Source organism: Oncorhynchus masou, chromosome 8 (genome assembly GCF_036934945.1).
Source record: "Oncorhynchus masou masou isolate Uvic2021 chromosome 8, UVic_Omas_1.1, whole genome shotgun sequence".
Classification (NCBI taxonomy): Eukaryota; Metazoa; Chordata; class Actinopteri; order Salmoniformes; family Salmonidae; genus Oncorhynchus; species Oncorhynchus masou.
Window position 1 is genome coordinate 39,720,296 of NC_088219.1, and position 25,310 is coordinate 39,745,605.

At 44.2% G+C, this 25,310-nt stretch overlaps 1 protein-coding gene across 5 annotated transcripts in view; it reads right to left on the reverse strand.

Moving 5' to 3' along the window:
- Nucleotides 1-9,473: 9,473 nt before the first annotated feature.
- Nucleotides 9,474-25,310, reverse strand: part of LOC135544658 (erbin-like) — a 119,872-nt gene continuing 104,035 nt past the window's right edge. For 2 of the 5 annotated variants that reach the window (XM_064972442.1, XM_064972441.1), the window contains 10 exons: nucleotides 24,773-24,946; nucleotides 24,537-24,669; nucleotides 24,067-24,250; nucleotides 22,089-23,625; nucleotides 20,011-20,163; nucleotides 17,596-17,652; nucleotides 15,189-15,374; nucleotides 13,334-13,426; nucleotides 13,026-13,100; nucleotides 9,474-12,865 (listed from right to left, as the gene is read on the reverse strand). In XM_064972442.1, the coding sequence (XP_064828514.1) occupies nucleotides 12,758-12,865; nucleotides 13,026-13,100; nucleotides 13,334-13,426; nucleotides 15,189-15,374; nucleotides 17,596-17,652; nucleotides 20,011-20,163; nucleotides 22,089-23,625; nucleotides 24,067-24,250; nucleotides 24,537-24,669; nucleotides 24,773-24,946 (2,700 nt within the window). In that variant the 3' untranslated portion in view covers nucleotides 9,474-12,757. The remainder of the gene's footprint in view (nucleotides 12,866-13,025; nucleotides 13,101-13,333; nucleotides 13,427-15,188; nucleotides 15,375-17,595; nucleotides 17,653-20,010; nucleotides 20,164-22,088; nucleotides 23,626-24,066; nucleotides 24,251-24,536; nucleotides 24,670-24,772; nucleotides 24,947-25,310) is intronic. The other 3 variants (XM_064972443.1, XM_064972444.1, XM_064972445.1) reach the window with 3 other exon arrangements.

The following is a 25,310-nucleotide window of genomic DNA, read 5'->3' on the forward strand; positions in this document are numbered from 1 at the left end:
TTTATGTTTATGTTGTTTATGTAAACTGGCATAGTGGACCTGTTTTGGTGTTTTCTTGATGGAGGAAAACGATGTCTCAGACACCGCTGCTGAGACTTCCATAAGTGTTTAATTGGGTTGAGATCTGGTAACACACCCTTTAAAACACCCTATGCTCCTTTGAGACCCCTCTTACAAAGTCACTGAGATCTTGTCTTCTAGGCATGATAGCCAAAATAATGGCCAACTGGACATTTTTATACATGACCCGAAGCATGATAGGATGTTAATTGCTTAATTAAGTCAGAATCCACACCTGTGAGGAAGCACCAGCTTTCAATATATTTTGAATCTCTCATTTACTTCATTTTGGCAGGTACCTGTAGATACACTATCTATACAAATGTATGTGGACACCCCTTCAAATTAACGTGATTTGTCATTTCAGCCACACCCGTTGCTGACAGGTGTATAAAATCAAGCACACAGTTATGCAATCTCCATTGACAAACATTGTCAGTAGAATGGCCTTACTGAAGAGCTCAGTGACTTTCAACGTGGCACTGTCACAGAACTGGTGGCACTGCCACCTTTCCAACAAGTCAGTTTGTCAAATTTCTGCCCTGCTAGAGCTGCCCTGGGCCAACTGTAAGTGGTGTTATTGTGAGGTGGAAACGTCTAGGAGCAACAACGGCTCAGCCGCGAAGTGGTAGGCCACACAAGCTCACAGAACGGGACCGCCGAGTGCTGTAGTGCTGAAGTGCTGTTGAACAGAACCGCTGAGTCTAAGGCACTGCCGTGCTTGAGGTGTCACTACAGACCCGGGTTCAATCCCAGGCGGTGTCACAGCCGACCGGGAGGCCTGTGAGGCGGTACACAATCCCATCGCGCTCTAACGACTCCTTGTGGCGGGCCAGGTCCCTACAAGCTGACTTCGGTCGCCAGCTGGACAGTGTTTCTTCTGATACGTTGGTGCGGCTGGCTTCCGGGTTAAGTGAGCAGTGTGTCAAGAGGCAGTGCGGCTTGCAGGGTCGTGTTTTGGAGGATGCATGGCTCTTGCCCTTTGCCTCTCCCGAGTCCGTAGGGGAGTTGCAGCGATGGGACAAGACTATAACTACCAATTGGATACCAAAAAATTGGGGAGAAAAAGGGGGTAAAAGTACAACAACAACAAAATATATGTACTTCCTCGGTTGCAACACTCACGAGTTCCAAACTGCCTCTGGAGGCAACATCAGCACAACAACTGTTTGTCGAGAGTTTCATGAAATGGGTTTCCATGTCCGAGCAGCCACAGAGTACGTCGGCTGGAGTGGTGTAAAGCTCGCCACCATTGGACTCTGGAGCAGAGGAAACGCATTCTCTGGAGTGACGAATCACGCTTCACCATCTGGCAGTCCGACGGACAAATCTGGGTTAGGCGGATGCCAGTAGAATGCTACCTGCCCGAATCCATAGTGCCAGCCTTGAAGTTTAGTGGAGGAGGAATAATGGTCTGGGGCTGTTTTTCATGGTTTGGGCTAGGCCCCTTAGTTCCAGTGAAGGGAAATCTTAATGCAACAGCATACAATGACATTCTAGATGCTTCTGTGCTTCCAACTTTGTGGCAACAGTTTGGGGAAGGCCCTTTCCAGTTTCAGCATGACAATGCCCCCATACACAAAGCAAGGTCCATACAGAAATGGTCTGTCGAGATCGGTGTGAAAGAACTTAACTTGACAGGCCTACACAGAGCCCTGACCTCAACCCCATCAAACACCTTTTGGATGAATTGGAACGCCGACTGCGAGCCAGGCCTAATCGCCCAACATCCGTGCCCGACCTCACTAATGCCCGTGGCTGAATAGAAGGAAGTTCTTACAGCAATGTTCCAACATCTAGTGGAAATCCTTCCTAGAAGAGTGCAGGCTGTTATAGCAGCAAAGGAGGGATCAACTCCCTTTTAATTCCCATGATTTTGGAAAGTCTATTCTATTTGAATATTGATGGCAAGACCTGAAATGGTTGTCTCGCAATGATCAACAACCTATTTGACAGAGGTTGAAGAATTTTGAAATTAATAAAATGGGCAAATGTTGCACACTCCAGGTGTGAAATGCTCGAAGAGAGTTACCCAGAAAGACTCACAGGTGTAATCTTTGCCAAAGGTGCTTCTACATAGTATTGACTCAGGGGTGTGAATAGTTACAGTACCAGTCAAACGTTTGGACACACCTAGTCATTCAAGGGTTGTTCTTTATTTTTTTTTACTATTTTCTACATTGTAGAATAATAATAATCAGATGACCTGGCCTCCACAATCACCTGACCTCAACCCAATTGAGATAGTTTGGGATGAGTTGGACTGCAGGGTGAAGGAAAAGCAGCCAACAAGTGCTCAGCATATGTGGGAACTCCTTCTAGACTGTTGGAAAAACATTCCAGGTGAAGCTGATTGAGAGAATGCCAAGTTGTCATCAAGACAAAGGGTGGCTACTAATCTAAAATATATGTTGATTTGTTTAACACTTTTTTGGTTACTACATGATTCTATAATATGTGTTATTTTATAGTACAATGTAGAAAATAGTAAAAATAAAGAACAACCCTTGAATGACTAGGTGTGGCCAAACTGTTTTTGACTGGTTCTGTATGTTTGAGATATTTCTCATACAAATGTAAAAAAAAACGTTTTCACTTTGTGTTTATGGGGTATTGTGTGTAGATGGGTTAGAAAAAAGATCTATTGAATCCATTTTGAATTCAGACTAATGCAACAAAATGTGGAATGAGTCAAGGGGTATGAATACTTTCTGAAGGCACTGTATGTATTTATTTATCCAGGGAAGTGATATTGAGATTTTTCAAATGGGCCCTGGCCAAGAAAAGCACCAAATTGTGTGATACACAGAATTAGAAATAGCAGGAGTCATGATAAAAAGAGGTCTTGCGCCAGCAATGTTTGTACTGTCATTAAAATCCTCAATTGTAATAAAATGGTCAAGAGTTACAGGATGATGAGACAGCACTGCTAAAAGCACTCTTGGCTAAAAAAGGGCCTAAAATTGCCACTTTCATCATGATTTTCCCCAAAATGGTTCGTGATACAAATGTTAACTTTTTCAAACATCTTTCCTCCCAAATAAGTTTATATGTGAGAATTGACAGAACAATCTGAGATACCCCCCAAAAAATCCCCTCCCAGGTCGTGAAATTTCCCTCTTGCCAAACTTAGACCTTGACCTTTAACTTGCCTCACCTCAAACAAATTATTTGAACATCCTATTCTATTGCACACCACATACTTTTTCTTGTTATTTCATACTTAAAGATTCCAAACAGATTTTGCAGGCAGGTATGGGTGAGGCCTAAAACCTCTAAACTAGAGTATGGCTATGCGCAACACTGTTCAATCTACACACACATTGTACAAAACAACACTTGCAGAGGCACATCCCCATGTAAAAAAAAAAGAGGAACGTGTTAAAAGCAAGTGTGCTGAACCCCAAGTTAGCTGTCTGCAGATTGTTATCAATTCTAGAGATGAAGAGCGGAGTTTCACAGAGATATGATCTTTAGCGCTGTCAGTGAGAAGTAGGTCAGTGTTCCGAGACAGGCTCGGGGACGTGCAGATAGTATGCTAATTTTCACAGTGATAATAAGCATTAAAACAAAAAGCTGAAGATTACAGTGAAGGACTACAATAAGACACAAATTCAGTGAACCACACTTACGATTAAGGCTGGATTTGGAAATCAGTAACTATACCACCTACAATATACCACCTTCTCACCTTCATAGGTTTGTGCTTGTACTCCATCCTCTCTTAATATCTGCTGCTCTTCATCCTGGAGGTGCACCTCTGCCTCCTCTCCATGCTGCCATATCTTGCTTTATTTTTGTATTTCTTACTTCTGTAAACAGACAACACAACCATTAATAACCACCAGATTTATGTAGTCCTAGAAGAAAGAAGTTTCCGTGCAAATTTCCCAGAGACCACAACAATGCATGGTTGAAGTTCAACACGTGTACCTCAAGTTATGATTTACACTCTATGACAGTGGTTCTTAACCTTGTTGGAGGTACTGAACCCCACCAGTTTCATATGTGCATTCACCAAACCCTTCTTAATTGGAAAAATAAAATGTGATTTTATTAACTCAAAACATAGGTATATATTTTACTGGTGCACAAAATGAACCGTGCATCAACATCACTGTGTTCAAAGAACAAAATCATCAAAACATGATTTTCACACAAAAACAAAAACATAACAATGAATATTTACTGCAAATCAGTGTAACTTCTGCTGTTGCCTTTCAGAGACCAGTTCAGAAATGCGCGGCTTCACCTTGGCAAGGGCCACTCTCATGTCATTTTCGCAACAAAGTCTGTTCCTTTTCTTCGTTTTTATGTCCAGCATCCTCGAAAAGGATTGCTCGCAAAGATATGTTGTAACAAACGGTATGAAAATCTCCAGAGCTTTCTTAGCAATAACAGGGTACTTTACCATTTGTTGACACCAAAACGTTGAAAGCGTTGTTGTTCTGAAGAGTTGCTGTTGAACCTGGCTCTGCAGAATTTCAATGATTTCATCGAGGTCTTCATCATTGACATCTGTTGTCTCAACACGTGAACGGCTGTCTCACCCTTGCTGGATATGACTCTCTTGTAGGGAAGTATCCGTCGAGAGACTATGCAAGTTCATCTAAGTGCGTGGCAATTGCTTGCTTCAGTTCAGCGGGTACAGAAAGGTCTCCAATTCCAGATACATCTTCGATCTTACTTACACAGTCGTCCAGCAGGGGAAAGTTTGCAAAGTTATCGTTCTCTGTTCGTCGTTTCCATAACGGTAGCTTTTTTTGAAAGCCTTCAGGTTTTCCTCCGCTTCGATGATGTTGACTCCACCGCCCTGCATCGCTTGATTGAGATGATTGAGAGCTGTGAAGATATCAGTCATGTACGCTAAAATGAGAATGAACTCAGAATTTCTGAAGCAATCTGCATGACAATGTTGGTGCTCTTGCAAAAACAGGGCTAATTCCACACGCACGGCAAAAACACGATTCAGCACCTGTCCCCGGGATAACCACCGAACGTCAGAATGGTACAGAAGTACCTCGAATTCAGAGCCCATTTCTTTACACAGCTCACTGAAGATGCGGGGCCTCAGAGCACTAGTTCGCACATAGTTCACGCATTCCACTACAATTTTTCATACTTCTGACAGTTTTGGAGGCAAAACCAGACTTTCTTTCCAGCATGACTGGAGCTCCGTCCGAACAAACTGCAGAAACCATATCCCACGAAAGATTGCTGTCTTTGAAGAAGTCATCCACAAGTTTCTTCACATCGGCTGCCTTAGTTGTTGTTGTAAGAGGCTTACAAAATAAAACAATCTTCCTTTATCAAGTCGTCTTTCACATAGCGCACGAATACAGCAAGCTGGCTTAGATTGGAAACGCCTGTGGTCTCGTTGAGTTGAAGGCTGAATTTTGCCGGGCTTGAAATCAGATCTGCAACTACTTGAGCCAAGATGTCTTTGCTCATGTCCTCTATTCTGTCGCTGATGTTGTCCATTTGAAAGAGGAATTTGGGATAACTTAACTTCAGCCTCTTTTCCCAGCATGATATTCACCATCTTCAACACAGCTGGTTTTATGAGTGTTTCACCAATGGTGTGTGGTTTGCCCTGTTTTGCGATCAGGTAAGCAACTTCGTACGATGCTGTGAGGATCGGTTTGTTGATGGGTACAAAGCCGAGAACAGGCAGAGTAGCCTTTTCATCGAATCTGGCTCTCTTCACCTTGAATTCAGAGAGCGTTGTGTTCTTGTATTTTCCATCTCAATGCAGCTTAAGGAAGTGTTCTCTTAGTTTTGCCGGTGCTAGACTAGAATTGCTCAACTTGGCATTGCAAATCATGCAGTTAGGACGCTGACTCCCATCACGTTCTGTTATACATGTGAATTTATATTGTACATATTCGTCCGAACACATTCTTGTTTTGCTCGACATAGTAAGTATGAAGGGATTAAAATATTAAGAAAGAAATCACAAGACGTACCATCACAACAGTCACAAGTCGACTACTGAGCGCACCAAATTCCTGCAGCACAGATAGGCCAAGCGAGGTAGCGTGATCACCTGCAATGCCAATGATGGCCACGTGGGGCGTGTCATCACGAATCATATGAGTCGGATGTGTGTCTTGACCTCCGCCGAACCCCTGAGACTAACTCACCGAACCCCTGGGGTTCGATCGAACCCAGGTTAAGAACCACTGCTCTATGAGCTTGCTTGTGGTGGTGTTAGGTGTTGTTGAGTGTTATGTTGAATGGTCCTGTTGTTCTACCTGGTTTTACTGTACCTCTTTAGTGAGGGAGATCTGGCTTACGATCCCTGCTTTTCCTTCCGTGTCCCCTGAAAATAATTCACACCAACAAATCATATAAATAACTGGGAGTTTTTGTCAATATTTAGAGCTCTCAGACAAGCCTACTGATTTTGTCCAAGTGTGAACATAATTTCAGACCCCGTTTTATATAGTGTTTCAGCTGAACAATTTAGCCTTTTTTTATTCCATCAGTCTTGCCACACCCCATTTAAGATCTGTGTATAACTATAAATCAATTAGCAAGGAATCAGCTATATAGGGCTGGGCGATATTACGATAGCATCGTCTATCGACGATGATTGGCAGCTATCATCGATGGTGACGACATTGTGATGTGACAGACGATGGTTTAGTCTATTTTAACTTGACTGGTGGCACTCGGTAAAGAACAGAGTCTCGCAGCACACAAGGGACATTCCGAGTAATTTGGCTATCCCTATTTTCTATAGCCAGTGCAGATTTTAGCATGTAAATCTTGGTAGGGCAACCTCACCCCCAAATGTTTGGGAATGCATGCCAGCAAAGCCACTACACAACACTAAGCAATACATTAATTGCACTATAACGGTGACAGGTGGTGTTCACAAACTGTTAAGGCCTACATAAAGCTGTCCCAACAGCAGTCCCAGAACCTTACCACTGCTACACCTGGCTATCAGCGGAGCCTTGTCTGGCAGCGAAACAGTTCTTTCAGCCTCATTTACTGCCTTTAAAAAAACACAGCTGACATGGCTGACTTGCTTAAACAAATGTGGTTTCTACTGACATTTGAGATGTACAAACTATGGCATAAGGGGACATCGAGCGGAAAAGAGACAATCCGTAATTTTGATTAAGACAATGAGTGAGCTAGGACGGATGTAGTCAAAGTAACTATTTGTTCAGCACTTTTTAAATGTACAGCGACATAACATGGGCTATTCTTACAGTATTATCCCTGTACACCAAGTCAGAATAGTAGGATAAATAAAGGTGGCATATTACTATTAAATGACAATTGAAGCTCTTACGAAAGCTGGGAAATAATAATGTACGAAATAATGTCAAAAGCTGCACTGGGCCTCCGAGTGGCGCAGTGGACTAAGACACTGCACCGCAGTGCTAGTTGTGCCACTAGAGATCCTGGTTCGAGTCCAGGATCTGTTGCAGCCGGCTACAACCGGGTGACCCACAATTCACCCTGTGCTGTCCGGGTTAGGGGAGGGCTTGGCCGGCAGGGATGTTCTTGTCCCATCGCAGTCTAGTGACTCTTGTGGCTGGCCGGGCGCAATGCATGCTGACACGATTGCCAGGTGAACAGTGTTTACTCCGACACATTGGTGTGGCTGGCTTCCAGGTTAAATGTGCATTGTGTCAAGAAGCAGTGCGGCTTAGCTGGGTTGTTTCTCGGAGGACACATGGCTCTCGACCATTCGCCTCTCCCAAGTACGTACAGGAGAGGCAGCGATGGGAGAACACTAACTACCAATTGGGGAGAAAAAGTGGTCAAAAGTAAAATTTTATATACAGTATTAGTGAAAGGTTTGGACACACCTACTCATTCAAGGGTTTATCTTTATTTTACTATTTTCTACTTTGTAGAATAATAGTGAAGACGTCAAAACTATGAAATAGTCCAAAGAGTTACTTGTCTAACAAGACAGAGAGTGTTCTTTAATGAAAACCTCTCCAACATAATCCAGGTAGAATCAGAATTGATTACCAATCATGTGGTAATCAAAATATATTTGAAATTCTTAAAAATAGTCACCCATTGCCTTCACATTTCCTGCCATCCAAAATGCTAATTATACCTTGACATTCAGCGGGTGTCTATTTGTTTTGTACGGGATCTCCTATGTGGGCATTTTTTTGTATGTTTTATCGTAGACATGTAATTTCACTTTATTACCTTTTAATGTGTTATGACCGCAACCAGTCATGCTTTCATCTGATTGTCAAACAAATAACTTCATAAAGTAGGTTACCTGTGCATGTTCATCTATTCCAAAAAGAATCCACCATCCGAACTATGCATTGTGCTCCTGCCATTTGAATTGTTTATTTTACCTTCAATTAATGAAGCAAGTCATTTAAGAACAAATTTTTATTTACAATGACGGCACGAACCCGAACGATGCTGGGCCAATTGTGGGCTGCCCTATGGGACTCCCAATCATGGCTGGATGTGATACAGCCTGGATTCGAACCAGGGACTGCAGTGACACCTCTTGCACGGAGATGCAGTGCCTAAGAGCGCTGCGCCACTCGGGAGCCCAATGGAAAGGTGCATCTACTACAAACACCATAAGTATAATGACATTCAGCCTACAAAATGGCTTGTATTCATGGAGGATACCAAGAGAAGCCAAGCTCCATGTTTTATAATTAATAATATTATAATATTTTATAATGTTCCTTCAAATTTGCAAGAGGCTGAATCTATTTCACCAGAGAAAGCATCCAAGTGAGACAAACAGCGCCCCTCTGCTTTAGTATCTGTAGCCCATGTCTCTGATGTTGTTTGGCCAAAAAGAATATGACGGCATTAGATACATACACATTCTAAAACAAAGGGGCGCAGTTTCGCTCGCTCGGATGCTTTCTCTGGTGAGATTTGAGGAGTCTTTGTCAAAATTAGGGGGAGGGGGCGTCAATTCAGATTTCAGGGAGGGTTACGTTCTGTGGGTGTCACAGAGTAGGCTGATACCTATGGGTCTTGAGTCCATGAAATGGGGTAAGGCTATACATTGCAATAAGAATGTTCAATACATACAATAGGCTGACTAGATGGAGCTGATTTCCCAGTTAAAAGTCCAGCAATCAGAACTAAGACGCTAATATTTGTGGAAACTCTTCACAGTTGTGTTCAGTGGGTGTTGCGGAGTAGGCTGACACCCCATTTCATGGACCCAAGATGCATATGTAATGCTGTACTTTGCATAAGTATGCCCCCAATGCAATGCTGAAGTCTAATACAGCCACAGAGCAATTTCAACTGATTTGTTTTACTTTGGTGTCAAATGAACTACTTGTCTTCTGTTCAATTTATTTAAAACAGAATTCCAACCTTGTTCAGCATCATCTAGTCCAAATATATTGAAGAAAGGAGAGAACGTCATTCAATGAGAAAAACTATTGTAAAGAGCATTAGTTTATTATTTTCCACAGGTTAACTCAGAAACAGAATTGTTATATACAAAATCTGGAATGTTGAATGAATCAATCATCTTACTGTCGCTGTTTCCAGAGAAACCTTTGAAATAGCTATACATTAAACGGGTTGTGTCTGCGTTGCAATTTATTGCTGGTTTTACAAACTCTGAGTGACTAATGCCATGATTAATTGATTTCTTAACTTTTTAAAAAAGTATTTACATTTTGATTAGTAATGTCTAAAAGGTCACGGGAGACTGAGCTAAATAAATTAAAACAGGGTGGGAGAATGAAGAGAAGACCAGTTTATCTTGGATATGGCAGGCAGGTGACCCCCTAGGTTTTAGTCCCAGATTGTACAAGGTCTAAATATGACATTGACCCAAGAAATCTCATTAGATTGTTCCTATTCCCAGAAAGAAAGTCAAATAACACAGTGCCCACAACAAAACAGCATAATTACAATGTTCTAATTTAAAACATGATGTACAGTAATCTTGCAGGGGGGAAATGCAGGAGAGAACCCTTAAGTCAATATGTTACCTCTCTAGGCTAACATTGACCAATGACAAATATCTGCAGTTATGAGCGTGCCACTGGGTCTGCAGCTGCTAAAAAAAAAAAAACGGTACAGTTTCATTTGGGGGCAAAGTTCAGTTGGAATTCAAAATGGAAAAAAGGGGAGCAAACAATGTTTTCTATTCGAGTCACAAGTTGACAGTAACAGGAGTATAATCTGTAGCTGTACGCAGAAAGTAACAATGAATTACAAACCTTTTGGAATTCGCGAAGGATTTGGATAACGACATTGCCATTAAATGTGTGGGAAAAAAACAAAAACAAATGATCAATCTCTGATAAGTACTTTATATACGCTCGGTCACAATTCAGTGTTTGCATTACAATCGATTTACAAAAAAAGGTTCAGTGGGGTAATAACTTGTAGAGATCTTTGAATTGGATCGTTTGCTTTCTATAGGAAATATTTCTAAAAGGTTTCATGGATTCAATTTTCAAAATAGACAATTCATTGGGTGAATTCATGCAAACAACACATACATCTATAGACTGTTGATTACACCAAGTGGACATAGCGTAAAAGGTTTTAAATGCATTTTTATAACTTGACACTATTCAATTAGAAACATTACAAATGACTTTGCAGCTCGGATTGAGTTTATTTTATATTGGGGTAAAAGTTATTAATGTTTGCACAGATACATGTAACCAGTTGGTTTGAACAGTTTTCGAGCAGTCAAGTTTGGGAAAGCCCGGAACTCACATGTAAGCCTAGGGCTGAGTGACGCAAGATCATTCACTATATTACAATGCAGACTTTCACATTTTACTTTCTTTGCTAACAATGTAACTCCCCATGTTGTTTTTTCATTAGAAAAGATTCTTTACAATATAAAATCCTGTATAACAATCAGCGATCACTAAAAGGGTTTCTTCTTGCGTTTTTTCCCCTTTTATAGGTCTAAAAAAACCGCAATTGGATGTCTTTCTGAATTAAAATAAAGCCACTGACTATTGCTATTAAACCATTGTGTCGAGTCACACGGGGTGTACTCAAGAAGAGAGCGTTTAGTTTGTTGTGAAGAGAAATATGTGAATATTGCTTGGGTCTCAGGATAGTCACTCCCTCCACCCCCTTGTTCAAACAGTTCAAGGTCTATGGCACTTAACAGCTCAATCCCCCCCCAGCGTAGAGCAAAGAGTCCATGCATGAAACACTATCCCAACACAAAAAAGAGTGAAAAGCCTAGATTGATGTCTAAAAAATATGATTTTTATCCACAAAAAGGCAAACTATGGTTGTTTTCCCACACTTAAACAAAAATATGTTAGACAGACATAAACCCCTTTTTAATCTCAAACCGTTTTGTGAGTGTTTTCTAGTCACCAGTGGCTGAGTTGAGGGAGAAGCCCTTTAAAATCTTACCAACATAAGTGGAAGGGGCCCAGAGACCAGGCCTAAACCTGCTCGGAGTCTTGAGTGGAAGGGGCCCAGAGACCAGGCCTAAACCTGCTCGGAGGAGTCTTGAGTGGAAGGGGCGGAGTCTGACAGGCTGCATCTCAAATCACACCCTATATCCTTTGTATATAGTGCACCACTAGTATGTAGCGCACTTTGGGGAATAGGGCGTCACTCCCACCAGCACCTCCCCAAACCCTGACCATGGTCTCAACACATGTTTTGGTGACCTGACATTACCACTCTGCCACCTGACCCACTCTCCCACATCCTGGCTAATTAAGGCCAAGCAAAGACATTCCTATATTGTTACTCCCAGTCAGTTTCCCCACCAAAGAAATATCGTGATCTGTTCCATATCCCAGTCCCAATTCCATTTCACATACGAAGAGTGTTTTACAGCATCCAAGTAGTCAGCAACCGGAGCAGCTGATTCAGTGACGGAGTGAGTGTCCTCGTCTGTCAGCAGTTCAGTGACGGCACAGGCCGGTCTTTTCAGGTGAGGGATATTCCAAGCCAGTGGTTCCACGGAGGCTACTAAAACTGTTCCTAGACTGCGGACAGTATATAATAAATGTATGCAGTGTGTGGCTCACAGGCTTTATGGAGGCAGAAGCAAATTAATTGTCCTTCTCAACTATCCACCATGTACAGGACCTGGTTGAAAACTGTCACAATTGCAAGTAGGCGGGGGGGTAGAATTCTTAAACATTGTTCTGAAAGCGCAACCCAGCACTACATTCATCTCCACAAGAAAGCACATAACATTGTCCCCCAGATCAAATGTCGCCTAGGTCAAATAAGTGGTCTCAGCATCTATTAAATAAAATAAAAAATACATGATTTAAAAAGGAGGGCAGAGAGAGACAGACGGAGCCCTGCCCTCTAGTGGTCAACTACAGCAACTACAACTCCGGAATGATCTAGGAATATTCTTTTCTACAAAAAAACGAAAGTCTAACGATACAGAAAGCACTTTTTGTTGATCTCTGTGTCGTTGGAGCACACGCCGTCTCTGCAGCGACCTCTGTGTAAAAAATAACCGGCTATTCCACAATGACTTCTTCTTTAAGACGATGCTTCCAGATGTTTGTACCCCTCCCCAGGTCCCTCTCCTCCCTCACTAAGTCCACTTGATGCAGTGGTTTGGCCCCAGGTATCCCAAAAGCTCTAGAAGGTTCTCTTCCCCATAAAGCAGTTCAGTTCTTCTATTTATAGACCAGGCTCCTCTGTATATAAAAACAAGAAGGATTGGAGGTCATCGCTCCACAGTCCCGTCTGTCTCTCTCTACGCCGCCAACTCTCGGACGATGATCATATCCACAGTGGTGGGAAATGTCTTCAGCAGGGCCACGGCATTCCCATGGTCAACGTTCACAAAGCTATATCCGTTTGCCTGGGGGGAAACAAAGAGAGATATAGCTCAACACCGAGATGGCAACTTTGGCTCTGATGTGCATGGTATTTTGTAGTAGGTAAACGTGTTCGGCAAATAATCGCTACAGTATAGATTTATAGTGATGGGGAAATAGAGGGAATGGTATTATTGGGTTCACCTGGAGGATCTTGTCTCCAGGCTGGAGTATCTTGGAGGCAGGTCCCTCAGGCTGGACCCTTGTCACAAAGATGCCCTGAGGGAGAAGAGAGACGAATCACGCCCTTCTGGTTAACACTAGTGACGTTTACTCACCGATTGTTGCAATATCCGTACAAATGAAGTAACACGCCGAGTTGCTATACAGTGAACTACTAACATAATGCAATGCTTACCTTGTATTTAGATTACATGTCACATGCAGAAGGCTGGAAAAATAGACAACACTATATTGCTATGGGACAAAAGAGGGCTGACGAGTGAACATACATTATCGTCCGGACGAAAAGGGTTTCCCCGCCCTCCTACCCCTCCTGATATACTGAACCCGAGCTCTGGGTTCTTCTCCACTTTGACCCGGAACTGAAAAACAGCAGACATTACCTTCACAGGGGACGTTACTTTGAATATGAGTCGCATACAGTACGTTCGGAAAGACCCCTTCCCCCTTTCAACTTTGTTACGTTACAGCCTTATTCTAAAATGGATTAAATAAAAAAAATGTTCCTCAATCTACACACAATACCCCATAATGACAAAGCTCTTGACATTTTTGCAAATGCATTTAAATAGAAAACAGAAATACCTTATTTACATAAGCATTCAGACCCTTTGCTATGAGACTTGAAATTGAGCTCAGGTGCATCCTGTTTCCATTGATCATCCTTTAGATTTTCTGCAACTTTATTGGAGTCCACCTGTGGTAATTCCTTTGAATGGACATGATTTGGAAAGGCACACACCTGTCTATATAACGTCCCACAGTTGACAGGGCATGTCAGAGCAAAAACCAAGCCATGAGGTTGAAGGAATTATACGTAGAGCTCAGAAACAGGACTGTGTCTATGCACAGATCTGTGGAAAGGTACCAAAACATTTCTGCAGTATTGAAGATTTCCAAGAACACAGTAGCCTCCATCATTCTTAAATGGAAGAAGTTTGAAACCACAAAGACTCTTCTTAGAACTGGCCGCCCGGCCAAACTGAGCAATTCGGGGGAGAAGGGCCTTGGTCAGGGAGGTGACCAAGAACTCAATGGTCACTCTGACAGACACCCAGGGTTCCTCTGTGGAAATGGGAGTATCTTCCAGAAGGACAACCATCGCTGCCGCACTCCACCAATCAGGCCTTTATGGTAGAGTGGCCAGACGGAAGCCACTCCTCAGTAAAATGCACATGACAGACTGCTTGGAGTTTGCCAAAAGGCACCTAAAGACTCTCAGACCATGAGAAACAAAATTCTCCATCCTTGATGTTTCCGAAATAAGTCTATATGACACACTGCCGTTGATAGAACAGAGAGATCCTTGATGAAAACCTGCTCCAGGGCTCTCAAGACCTGACTGGGGTGACGGTTCACCTTCCAACAGGACAACGACCCATACAGCCGAGACAATGCAGGAGTGGCTTCGGGACAAGTCTCAATGTCCTTGAGTGGCCCAGCTACAGCCCAGACTTGAACCCGATCGAACATCCCTGGAGAGACCTGAAAACAGCTGTGCAGTGACGCTCCCCATCCAACCTGACAGAGCTTGAGAGGATCTGCAGAGAAGAATGGGAGAAACTCCCCAAATACAGGTGTGCCAAGCTTGTAGCGTACCACCCAAGAAGACTCATGGCTGAAATCGATGCAAAAGGTGCTTCAACAAAGTATTGAGTAAAGGGTCTGAATACTTACATAAATGTGTAACTTATATATATATATATATTTTTGTTTTTTAAATAAATGAGCAAAAAAAATCTATAAACCTGTTTTTGCATTGTCATTATGGGGTATTGTGTGTAGATTGAGGAGGAAAAATCTATTTTAGAATAAGGCTGTAATGTTGGGTCTGAATACGTTCAGTCTAGCCAGTTAATTGATGTAACAAACAAACCACCATTAACAATTACTAAGTGCAATGCTATGCATGCTTTAACACAGTGGTCATCAACCCTATTCCTATATGGTGTAGTTCAAGCCCAGCACTAAAACACACACGTGTTTGACCTAATCATCTTAGTTCATCAAGGTTTTGATGATGAATGAGGTTTGTAGCTGCGGGCTAAACACCCTATAGGTCTTCAGGAGTAGGGATAAGGAGCTTCGTTGAACTGTAACTCTCCATCCACCCCCCCACCCTACCTCCTGCTGCAGTGTGTCGTGGTCGGCCCGTGGTGGAGGGGGCCCCTGGGGCTGCTGGCCATGGGAGACCTTCAGCATCAGGTAGTCGATGAGCTGCTCTCTGGAGGGGTGGCGGGCCATGGGCGTCTGGCACGACGTCATCTGGCCACGCATCGGACCGCCCAGCTGACCGTTCAACGAAGGCACCTGGCAAAAACACACACAGTCAGGTGTTGGTATAGAGTTGACGTTCCAACAAAATTGATTTTTTTTTTAAAGAGAAGAAGAAGACATATCTAAAACGCTCACTAGACAATACACTTTAATGTTCAGCAAAACTTAAATAAACTGCAGGCCCGGCATACAGATGAATATGTGACAGAACAAGAGTGCAAATTTCAGCTGATTTACCAGCAGCAAGGTGCTCTGTCTAAAGCAGCAGGCCAGGGGGATTGGATCCACCGACTCATTGCCACTGCACCCAAAGCAACAAAATCATGGTAATAATTGTCCTCTGACTAGTGTGGAGGATGAATTTCAGAGATAAATCAATGAGGTTAGATGGTGGTGGGTTTTTATGGCAGGTTCCACTGATGTAGCTGGGCCGTCAAGGGTGAGGCTTTCTTCACTGTGACTTAGGGCACATCTGAAATGACATCCTATTCACTATATACCATGTAATAGGAACGGCTAGACTAGGGCTCTTGTCTATAGAGGTACACTAAATGTGCAATAGGTTCTTTACGGAGCGACTGAGGAGTCATTATCAATGCCGGGTCTCAAGGACCCCGACAGTCCACTTCACCTTGGTAAACGTCGAGGTAGAATCTTAAAAAGTCAATATATATATATATATATATAACCCCAGTTCAAAAACATTTGTCCTTAGTATTCCTATTCGACAGTGAGATCCATTTTCTCTCCGTATCTACATCCAGGCAGATAGACAGTAAGTCTAAGAACACTGAGTAAATTGAACTCGAACAAAAAAATACATTGCGTTCGTGCGTTTGAATGAGGCATTTATATGAAAGGCCTCATCTAACATCTAACGACTTGCAGTCCGTATAATAAAATGGCTCTCTGTGAGTCACGCTGTTGTTCTCCGTACGACATCTCTCGGAACAGACCATTTCAAATTCTCAGACAGCCGACTGACCTCATTCTGCGGTTCTGTCTGAGCCGGTTACTGAAAAGAGACAGTTGCGGTACCACCGGAGAACCTGCAGGTGGCAGCAGGAACTCCCCAAAATGTCTACGTTTCTCTCAAATTCAATTCTCTCAGTGGAAATGGAATTCTATCTCAGTGGAAATGGAATTCTCTCTCAGTGGAAATGGAATTCTATCTCAGTGGAAATGGAATTCTCTCTCAGTGGAAATGGAATTCTATCTCAGTGGAAATGGAATCGCAAAAAAAATGGGCCTGTTCTTATTATTTCACAGGTCATGGAAAGGGAGAGATTTCTGGGTATCAAATATTTCAAATGAGCCTCTTCACATTCAGTCCTCAACTGAGAAGTTGATATGGAAACACTGTACATACAGTAGAACTCGACTAATAGTCTCACATATTACTCTTTTAAATTGCAATTCCTCAACTAGTCAACGGACACCGTACCATACAGTATCTAGCCTAGCGATGAAGGTCAAGAGCCCACTGGGGACTGGACTGAGGAGCTTTACTACGCTGAGCTTCCCCCACCGTACTCCACCCAGCATAGCTATTAATAATACCAGTATAACAGACGCAGCGCTCCTCCAAACCTCACTGAGGCACCGGGGACCCTGGTGGAGGCAAGAGGGGCCACCGTGAGAATAGATAGGCCTGAACAATAATCTCTTTCAAGGCAGATCTTGTTAATTAGAACTCATTAAATCACTGGTGGGGAGGAGGATGGTGCTTCTAGGTACTGCTACTGGGTCAATATCTTAATTCTCAGCGAGCTAGCTCTACTCAGGGTATTGGGCTGGGGCAGGGCAACGTTCTACTTATAGCGGTAGAGAAAAAGGCGATGGGTCAGGGAATGCATGTGCCGAGATGGGACAGACAGGCACTTCCAGTTATGGTGGGGTTGTATGATCGATTTGTAGAATTATTGCCCTCGTTTTGTTAAACTACTCCAGACTGTATGGGCTTATGACTATTCCATGGGCTTTATGGTCTGCATTTCTAATTTATAGTAGCAAAACAAACCAATTTGAGGAGACCATCTTTTAGGAATGTGAAATTGATCAAACTAGTATTTGCCTCATGTGCCGAATACAGCAAGTATAGACTTGACTGTGAAACGCTTCCTTACAAGCCCTTTAACCAACAGCGCAGTTCAAGAAGAAAACATTCACCAGGCAGGCTAAAATAAAAAAGGACATCATTAAAAGTAACACAACAGGAAAACGGTTGATTGGTTCAGGGGTATCCTCTACTTACTTGTCGGAGGGTGTCCATGGTGTAGCCCTGCTGCCCCTGAGGTGCAAACACATCATCCTGAAGAGGGAACCATGTCACATGATTGGTAACAAAGCCCATGTCCTGTCTGTGACAAACACACCTCTCCTATTTTAGGCAAGTCCCTGAAGCCGTGTACTATTAGGTAATGTTGAGGTCATTCTTCATGTCGAAGCCGAATTAGTCGACCATGTTCTGGTCGAGGCTAATAATGTTTTGTCGCATGTTCGGTTAACAAAAAATCTAATATTTCTCCAGGTAATTCCAACACCCATGAAAGGTACATCTATAGAGAACGTTCTTAACAATGAGGATGGTTATTCCCTACGTCGGGCACTAGAGCCGAAAGTAGTGTCCTTTAGAGAATAAACAGAGGAAAGGAAACGACGATTCATTAAATCGTAAGACTACACGTTGAGTGGAAATCAGTAGGCCGCCATTTGACACCACAAATCAACCTAACACCCCCCGTACTTACCTTGGACAAACACAGTGCTCATCGCCACAGAGAAGTGAAAAGGGTTATGAGGTGATTCTGAAGTGATCAACAGTGGGAGTGAAGAGGAGGCATTAAAGCGAGCTGATGACGATTGAAGAGTCAGTGTGTCGTTAAAAAGGGGAGAATCAATTTGATTGAGGAGGGAGGCACGCTACCTGATTGGAGTGCGTGGGTGGGTCTGGTGGATAAAGCACGGGGATAAGTGAATTATAGGTTGGGAGGGAAACCTTGTTTAAAAAACAGGGGCATTTTGTCCCGTGCAACATGCTAATATTATTATACTACTGCTCATGATCCCAGGTGGCATTTATTTAGAACGTTTCGACCCTTAGGTCTTCATCAGGCATCCATATCCCAGGTGGGGGTGGAAGGTCCTGTATATAGGGGCAGTACAGTGACATCATGCCAATGATCATTTTGAAGGACTAACACAGTTGGAAAGCCTAAAGCCAAAAGTAAAAGCAGAACATCATGCTTCACCCAATACTCACCATTGGGGGAAGGCATTTAAGGACATTAGCAGGAAGCACTAGTACATTATTGATACTGACCCACAATTGAAACCCATTTTGAAATATCCCCCACGTATGGTTTTTAAAAGATCTCCAAACGTGAGAGATAGTGTGGATAAATCTGAGTCCCCAGAGCAAAGGGAGAAAAGGGCAAGGTTCCGGAGGGTAATTACAAATGTGGCCAATGTCCTCAATGCAGCTTTGGCCTGAGTTGGCCTTACAATGAGTTATCCATGAGTTGGCCTTACAATGAGTTATCCATGAGTTGGCCTACAATGAGTCATCCATGAGTTGGCCTACAATGAGTTATCCATGAGTTGGCCTACAATGAGTTATCCATGAGTTGGCCTACAATGAGTTATCCATGAGTTGGCCTACAATGAGTTATCCATGAGTTGGCCTACAATGAGTTATCCATGAGTTGGCCTACAATGAGTTATCCATGAGTTCTTCAGCTTTGTTTTATACTATTAATCTACACATCCAACTGTACTATTCAACATGAATGTTATTTCACATCAGAGATTACACTTGTAGCATATACAACTAATCAAAGGCTTCCGACGCAATGTCGTCACTGGATAAATGGAATTCCTCGACGCCAAGCCAGTGAAATAGCGGTTCGGTATCTCACTGTCAATTGTATCCTACCATATGTCCTATGATGACACAAAGCCACTGCCTGACAGAAAATAGGTTCTTAGAAAGAATATCTTCATAAGGATAACAACACTGCTTCACCCCTACCACTGGTTGGATACTTTTCTGCTGTAAATTGAGAGACTACAAAAAATTTCAACTTATACAACAGTTCAGCCAGGTCTCAATTGCTCTTTGAAAGATGTCCTTCTACAGCGCTAGGACTTTCCTCAACACGAATCCTTGATAGAGATTGTGAGTTTCCCTACAAACAGTTTGTGGTAGAGCGAACTAGTTTATGTGCACAGACAAAGGATGCCCCCTTTCAAACAAGTTAGGTTGCGTCACACTACAGCAAGGAGCTATACAGTTCAAAGCCCCTGTCCCAATAGTTCTAAATGGCATCCTTCCTTGAATCCTTCTGTGAAGTCATCCCAGATCTGAGGGTTGAAGCGATGGAAGCAAACAAGGTGGAGAAAACTTGTTTCCATCCAGCACAGATCAATGGCAACATCAAGGACTGAACATCACAAAAAGGCCACGCAACCAAATTATCAATCTTAACTGAGGAAGTCATTGTATTCTGAATGGAGCAACGAGGGAGCCAAGGATGCCTTTGAAAAGTATTGGAAAAGGGCCCCAAGCTGAAAAGCAGTATGAGGTAAGAATAAGATCTGCCTGGATAGGAGGCAGCTAGGAGCTAGGAGGCTGAACTGTAGTCTAGCTCCAGTCCAGTCCAGTACTCACACAGTGGCCCTGGGCTCCATAAGGCCGTCCGTCTGTGGCAGCACTAAAGACCAGAGAGCCTTGGCTGCCTGAGTGGTGCACGTCCCGAGAGCTGCCGTAGTGGGAGCAGCTCAGCGGGGCGTAATTGGAATTATAGGACCGAGACAAGGCGTTCTGAACAGAGGAGGGCAACACACCACATTACATATACAGTAGGGTTTCCGTTAGCCGGTTATAGCCGGCTTTCGTCCAAAATATATTTTGTTAAACCGATAAATAAATATTGACCCCGCCAATTGTCTGGGAGAAGAAGAATAAATCCCATTGCAAAATGCTTTCCAGCCTATTCATTGATAGAAATACATTTGACTGGTCATTTCTATCAATCTACAGGGCAATTCGCATCATTTTGTGACATTAAGTTGGTTCATCTGTACATGTATATTCGTTAGGCATCTTATTTATCACGTTACAGCATACAGATACAGAGCCCTTGAGTGGAAAAATGTGATTTCTGTCATTCTGAGAACCGTGGGTGGACACCCTAATCAGATTACGAACCCAATCCATATGGGTCTGGTAAATTTCACCAAATTAAAATGTTGTCGGTCAAAATGTCCTGGGCGCCACATTTCCCTAACGGAAACCCTGACATGCAGCCAACACACACATATACAGGCAGCACGCGTACAATTGAGTGGGCATGCATTTCACTTAGTGGTAATGAACGATAAAACAATGGAAATAATATTGTTAATGTTAACATTCCACATGCTCTAACAGCAGGCAAGCATGCAGCGAATCACAAAACATTTGATTTCATACATCGAGTTAGTAGCAGCTTGTTTGCTTGTTACTCCAAACATGGACATGCTGAAGAAACAATATGTGTTATACGTAGACCCTTGATGAGCCCAAACAAACTGTTTCAATTTCAATATGTAGCTTTCCAGTACAACGCCGCTCCATTTATCAGGGGGCCACTGTACTGCCATTGACTACATGTTACAGTCAAACTCAGACCACAGAATCTGTTAACGTGGTTGTGTTCTTTAAGGAGATTCCAGCACGTAGCAAGTTGATGCTCTACAATTTAATTAGGAAGGAAATGGAATAAAATTAGAAGAATCTCGCTTGTGAACAAGTGATTAAATGGCATCTCCCACATCGTGTTTTCCTCTGTCTGTTCTGACGGGCCTCGACTAATTAAGGATCAAGTGAGTAATCTCTCCTTTTCAAATCGAGGCCATTCATTCCACGTTCTAAGTCACATCGCTGATTAAACCAATGCGTCTGCGATAACATCAGGGCGGTCACTTTCATGTCTAAAAAAGGTGCCCACTGTGGTGATGAAGTGGACAAGGAGAATGCAGACTGTAGCCCACCCCTCAACCGGTGGTACCTAGGGACCATAGGGGAGCCACGTCTTCATTACTTGTCCCATTCCTTTGCATAATTCTGAACTGACGTCGAGGAATGGGACAAGTAACGAAGGTAAGAGAGTGAAAACAGAAACGCCACTATGATGTGGGTCGTGAGGTTTCTGAATGGACGGTGTGAGGTCATCTCGGCAATGACGTGATCAAATGGAACGGACCTAATGACAACCTGGGATGATCTTAACACGTTCTCAATCAAAAACACAGGTGACCTCTATTGGAGCCGATAAAGAGATAAGAGGACGATAAACCAAAAATGTCAAAATCGGCACCAACCAAACCGACATTTATCGAGGACATTTCACTGCTTGCGACAATAATGATAAGTAGCCTTTACTAGGAATCAAATAAGTCTGCTAATATGGGCTATTGCTTACAGAACGATTGATAACTACCATATTCAAAGTAACAGTAGTAGTTTTAAAGATAATATAGACAATTAACTGGTGCACTTAATGGTATTCACTTTTTATCGTTGCGATAATTCAGTCAATTTAGAGAGAGATGGATTTTTGTCCACATCACCCATCTTTGACCTCTTATCGTGGCTGTGCGTTTATATCATACTGGATTTCTCTTAGTGGCAATTAAGACTATTATTAAACATACTGAATGAAAAGTACAATCAAATGGATTGCTCATTAAATATTCATCAAATACCTTTTCCATCTTCTTGGCCTCGATGTGGCGCATCACCTGATCTCTCCAGTCCACCGGTACCCTTCCTCCTGCTCCCGGTCCTCCCGGCCCATCCAGCAATGAGTGCTCAGACTTCACCCTGGCGTTGGGCCTCTTGCTGGGGCTGATGTGCTGGTAGTTGAAATCGCTGACTGACATGGTCCTCTCGGGCAGCTCGTGGGGCTGTGGCCTGGAGCTCTGGGGCCTTGGGGTGCTGGGCCCGTCAATGCTGTAGGTACGGGCCGACAGAGGCCTCTGCATGGCCTGAGCCACGGCCAGTGGCCCCCGGCCCAGGGTGTGGATGTCCCTGTACGTCATGTACTCTCCCTCGGGCACCTGCATGCGCCGAGGGTCCCCCATGGAGGAACTGCTGCTGCTTTGCCTCTGAAGGGTGACGCTCCGTGGCTGACCTCCGAGTGGCAGGTGTCTCTCCTTAGCCCACATATCACCGGGCGTGGGCCCCGTGGGCGGGCCTCTCTGCTGGGCCTGGAGGAGGTAGGGAGGAGCCTGGTTGCGGTTGGAGTAGTTGGTGTTGGCCAGAGAATGCTGGGGCGGAGGAAGGAAGCCCTGGTCGGGGAGGACGGGGGTCCTCTGGGTCCACAGGCCGTCTTTGGGCATGGTGCTGCTGGAGTACTGGACGTTGTACTGGGGCGGCGGGCCAATGGCCATGCCAGAGGGGACGGGGTAGCGGCCGGTGCTGACGAGAGGCTTAGAGGAGCTGGAGAGCAGGTCGGAGGAGGAAGCTGAGGAACCGGAGTAGACCTGGAAGGGCTGGTCGTTGAGCAGGGAGGCTGACTTGCTGCGGACGATGCTCTGGCCCTGGGCCCCCGGGCCGGCTCCGGCCATCCTGCCCACAACGCCACCCTCATAAGAGCCCCCCTCAGCGTCCAAGGAGTACAGCTTCATCCCTCCCGCCTCGATGTTGGTGATGCTCTGAGCCTTCGCCACTACAGGAGGGGAGCATCGTTTCTCCGGGGACAGCTCCTCGGTGCTGCGAGACAGAGACATGTTGCTGCTGGCCGTCACGCCAGCAGAAGCCGTCCGCACCATCGACGTGGCAGAGTCCACCCTCATAGGCGACACAGCCAGTCCCTCGCTGGAGTGGCTATTGAAGTGGTCGCCCAGCTGGTTGCCGTTCTTCAAGTGGTCCGTGATGGGCGCCGTAGAGTTGTCATTGTTATAGGGGGGAGGCAAGTGGTTAAAGTCCTCCTTGGCGCTTGAGCCGTTCGGGCGGTCGTCCGGTTGGACCACCATGTTGTCCGGCTGAGGCGGCAGCTTGGCCAAATTCATGTTGATCTGGTCCCACTTGGTGTAGGCGTCACCCATGCCGTTATTGTTGCCCTTCTCGATGAAGGCCAGCCTCTCCATGGACAGGTCGTAGTCAACCAGCATCTTCTCGGGCTTGGACTCGTAGCCCTGCTGGGTCTTCAGGAGGGCCTGCAGGGACGTGGCTGAGCCATTGACGTTCTGGAGGAGAGGAGTGCTCTCCTTCCGCTGGTTCATGTTTACATCCTCTTGCCTGGAACAGGAAGCGCAACATATTGGTTTGTTGTTGTTGAGTATTGTGCCATACAGAGTATAAGGGTGCGGCAAGTAGCCTCGTGGTTAGTGTTGGACTAGTAACCGAAAGGTTGCAAGTTCGAATCCCCGAGCTGACAAGGTACAAACCTGTCTGCCCCTGAACAAGGCAGTTAACCCACTGTTCCTAGGCTGTCATTGAAAATATGAATTTGTTCTTAATTGACTTGCCATGTTCAATAAAAGGTCAAATAAAAAAATAAATACAAAATAAATAAGGAAACAAACAGACTACCACGCAGCTTAGCAGGAACCCCGGCCTACATCCCAATGACTAGGAAATCCCACCGGCTTATTTACATTGAGTGTGAGCACACCTAATAGCAAGGAAATCACCACCTCCATCCTCAAGAAACCTAGAGAGCAACCATACTGCGCCCACCTGCTTTTGGGTAGGAAGGGCATCTTGGCCTCTCTCTCGGGGGTGCACAGGGAGTTGTCCTGGCTGCTGTCCGTGGTCAGAGACACAGAGTCCGACATGCGCGACGGGGACGAACAGTTGCTGTTGTTCTGATTGCTGTTGGCCACCGTCTCGTCCAGCAACGAGTCAGCGTCTTTACCCTCATCTGTCAGACGAAGAGAGGAGAACTCGGTCAGCGTGTACACATTGTTCTGACGGGCTTTACGACAATTTCGGGAGGGTGTACTACCAAGCGGTGTCCCCATGATGTAACAAACGTGTCAATACTATAGAACTCAATAGAACTACTTCACTCAAATTAGGATTTGTCCATAAGTAACAACTTTGTTACATATGGACAAACCCTAACTTGAGTTAAGTACCAGCGTTCGAGCCATGTACTACTTCTAGTGGTGGTGAATCCCGCAAGGAGCCGCTGGTCTGTGTGGTACCTTTTTTGTTCTTACTTAGGGCCACCACTTTGGGCTGGTTGATGGTGATCTCGATCAGAGGAGGTCTCATCTCCGCCATCTTCATCTCCTCCTCCTCAGACGAAAGCTCCTCGGAGTCCTGCAGAGAAAAAGACTTGACACACACACATTTATTTATTATTATTTTTTAAATCACAAATCAGGGTCATAATGTGTATGGCCAACGAGGTGTGTAGCATGTTTCCGTAGTAGCGTACCTCCAGGGTGTCCTCATGGTTCATGGTCCTGGTGTTGTCGGAGGTTCGGAGAGAGGTCTTCTGGGAGTTGTAGGATTCAGAGGTCTCCAGGGGTGCCGTGGAGTCCTGGACACAGACAGGCGCTTTGGGCTCCATCTCCACTGGCTTGCCGTTGGCACAGGGAGCCTCAATCACCTGGTTAAAACCCCATTTAACACACATTCGCCTGTTGATCTCAGGTTTATTACGGCTGATTGTAATTCCACTCATTTCCAATATATTATGTTTAACATATCAAATCAAATGAAAATATTTGCAAATACTTGTGGACATGTGGAGCAGTCTTTATTTTCTCTCATGCAATCGTCCAATACAACACCACAGGGTTCCTCAACTGGAGGCTCGCGGGTGATTTTATTTTTAAAAAATGGTCCCGCAGCTGAATCTAGTTGATCCCTGCAATACACCTTATTCAAGTTGTTTGTTGTATTTACGGAAAGCAGAAGACTAGAAACTAGACTAGACAGCGCGTGTGTGTGTGTGTGTGTACGTGCAGTTT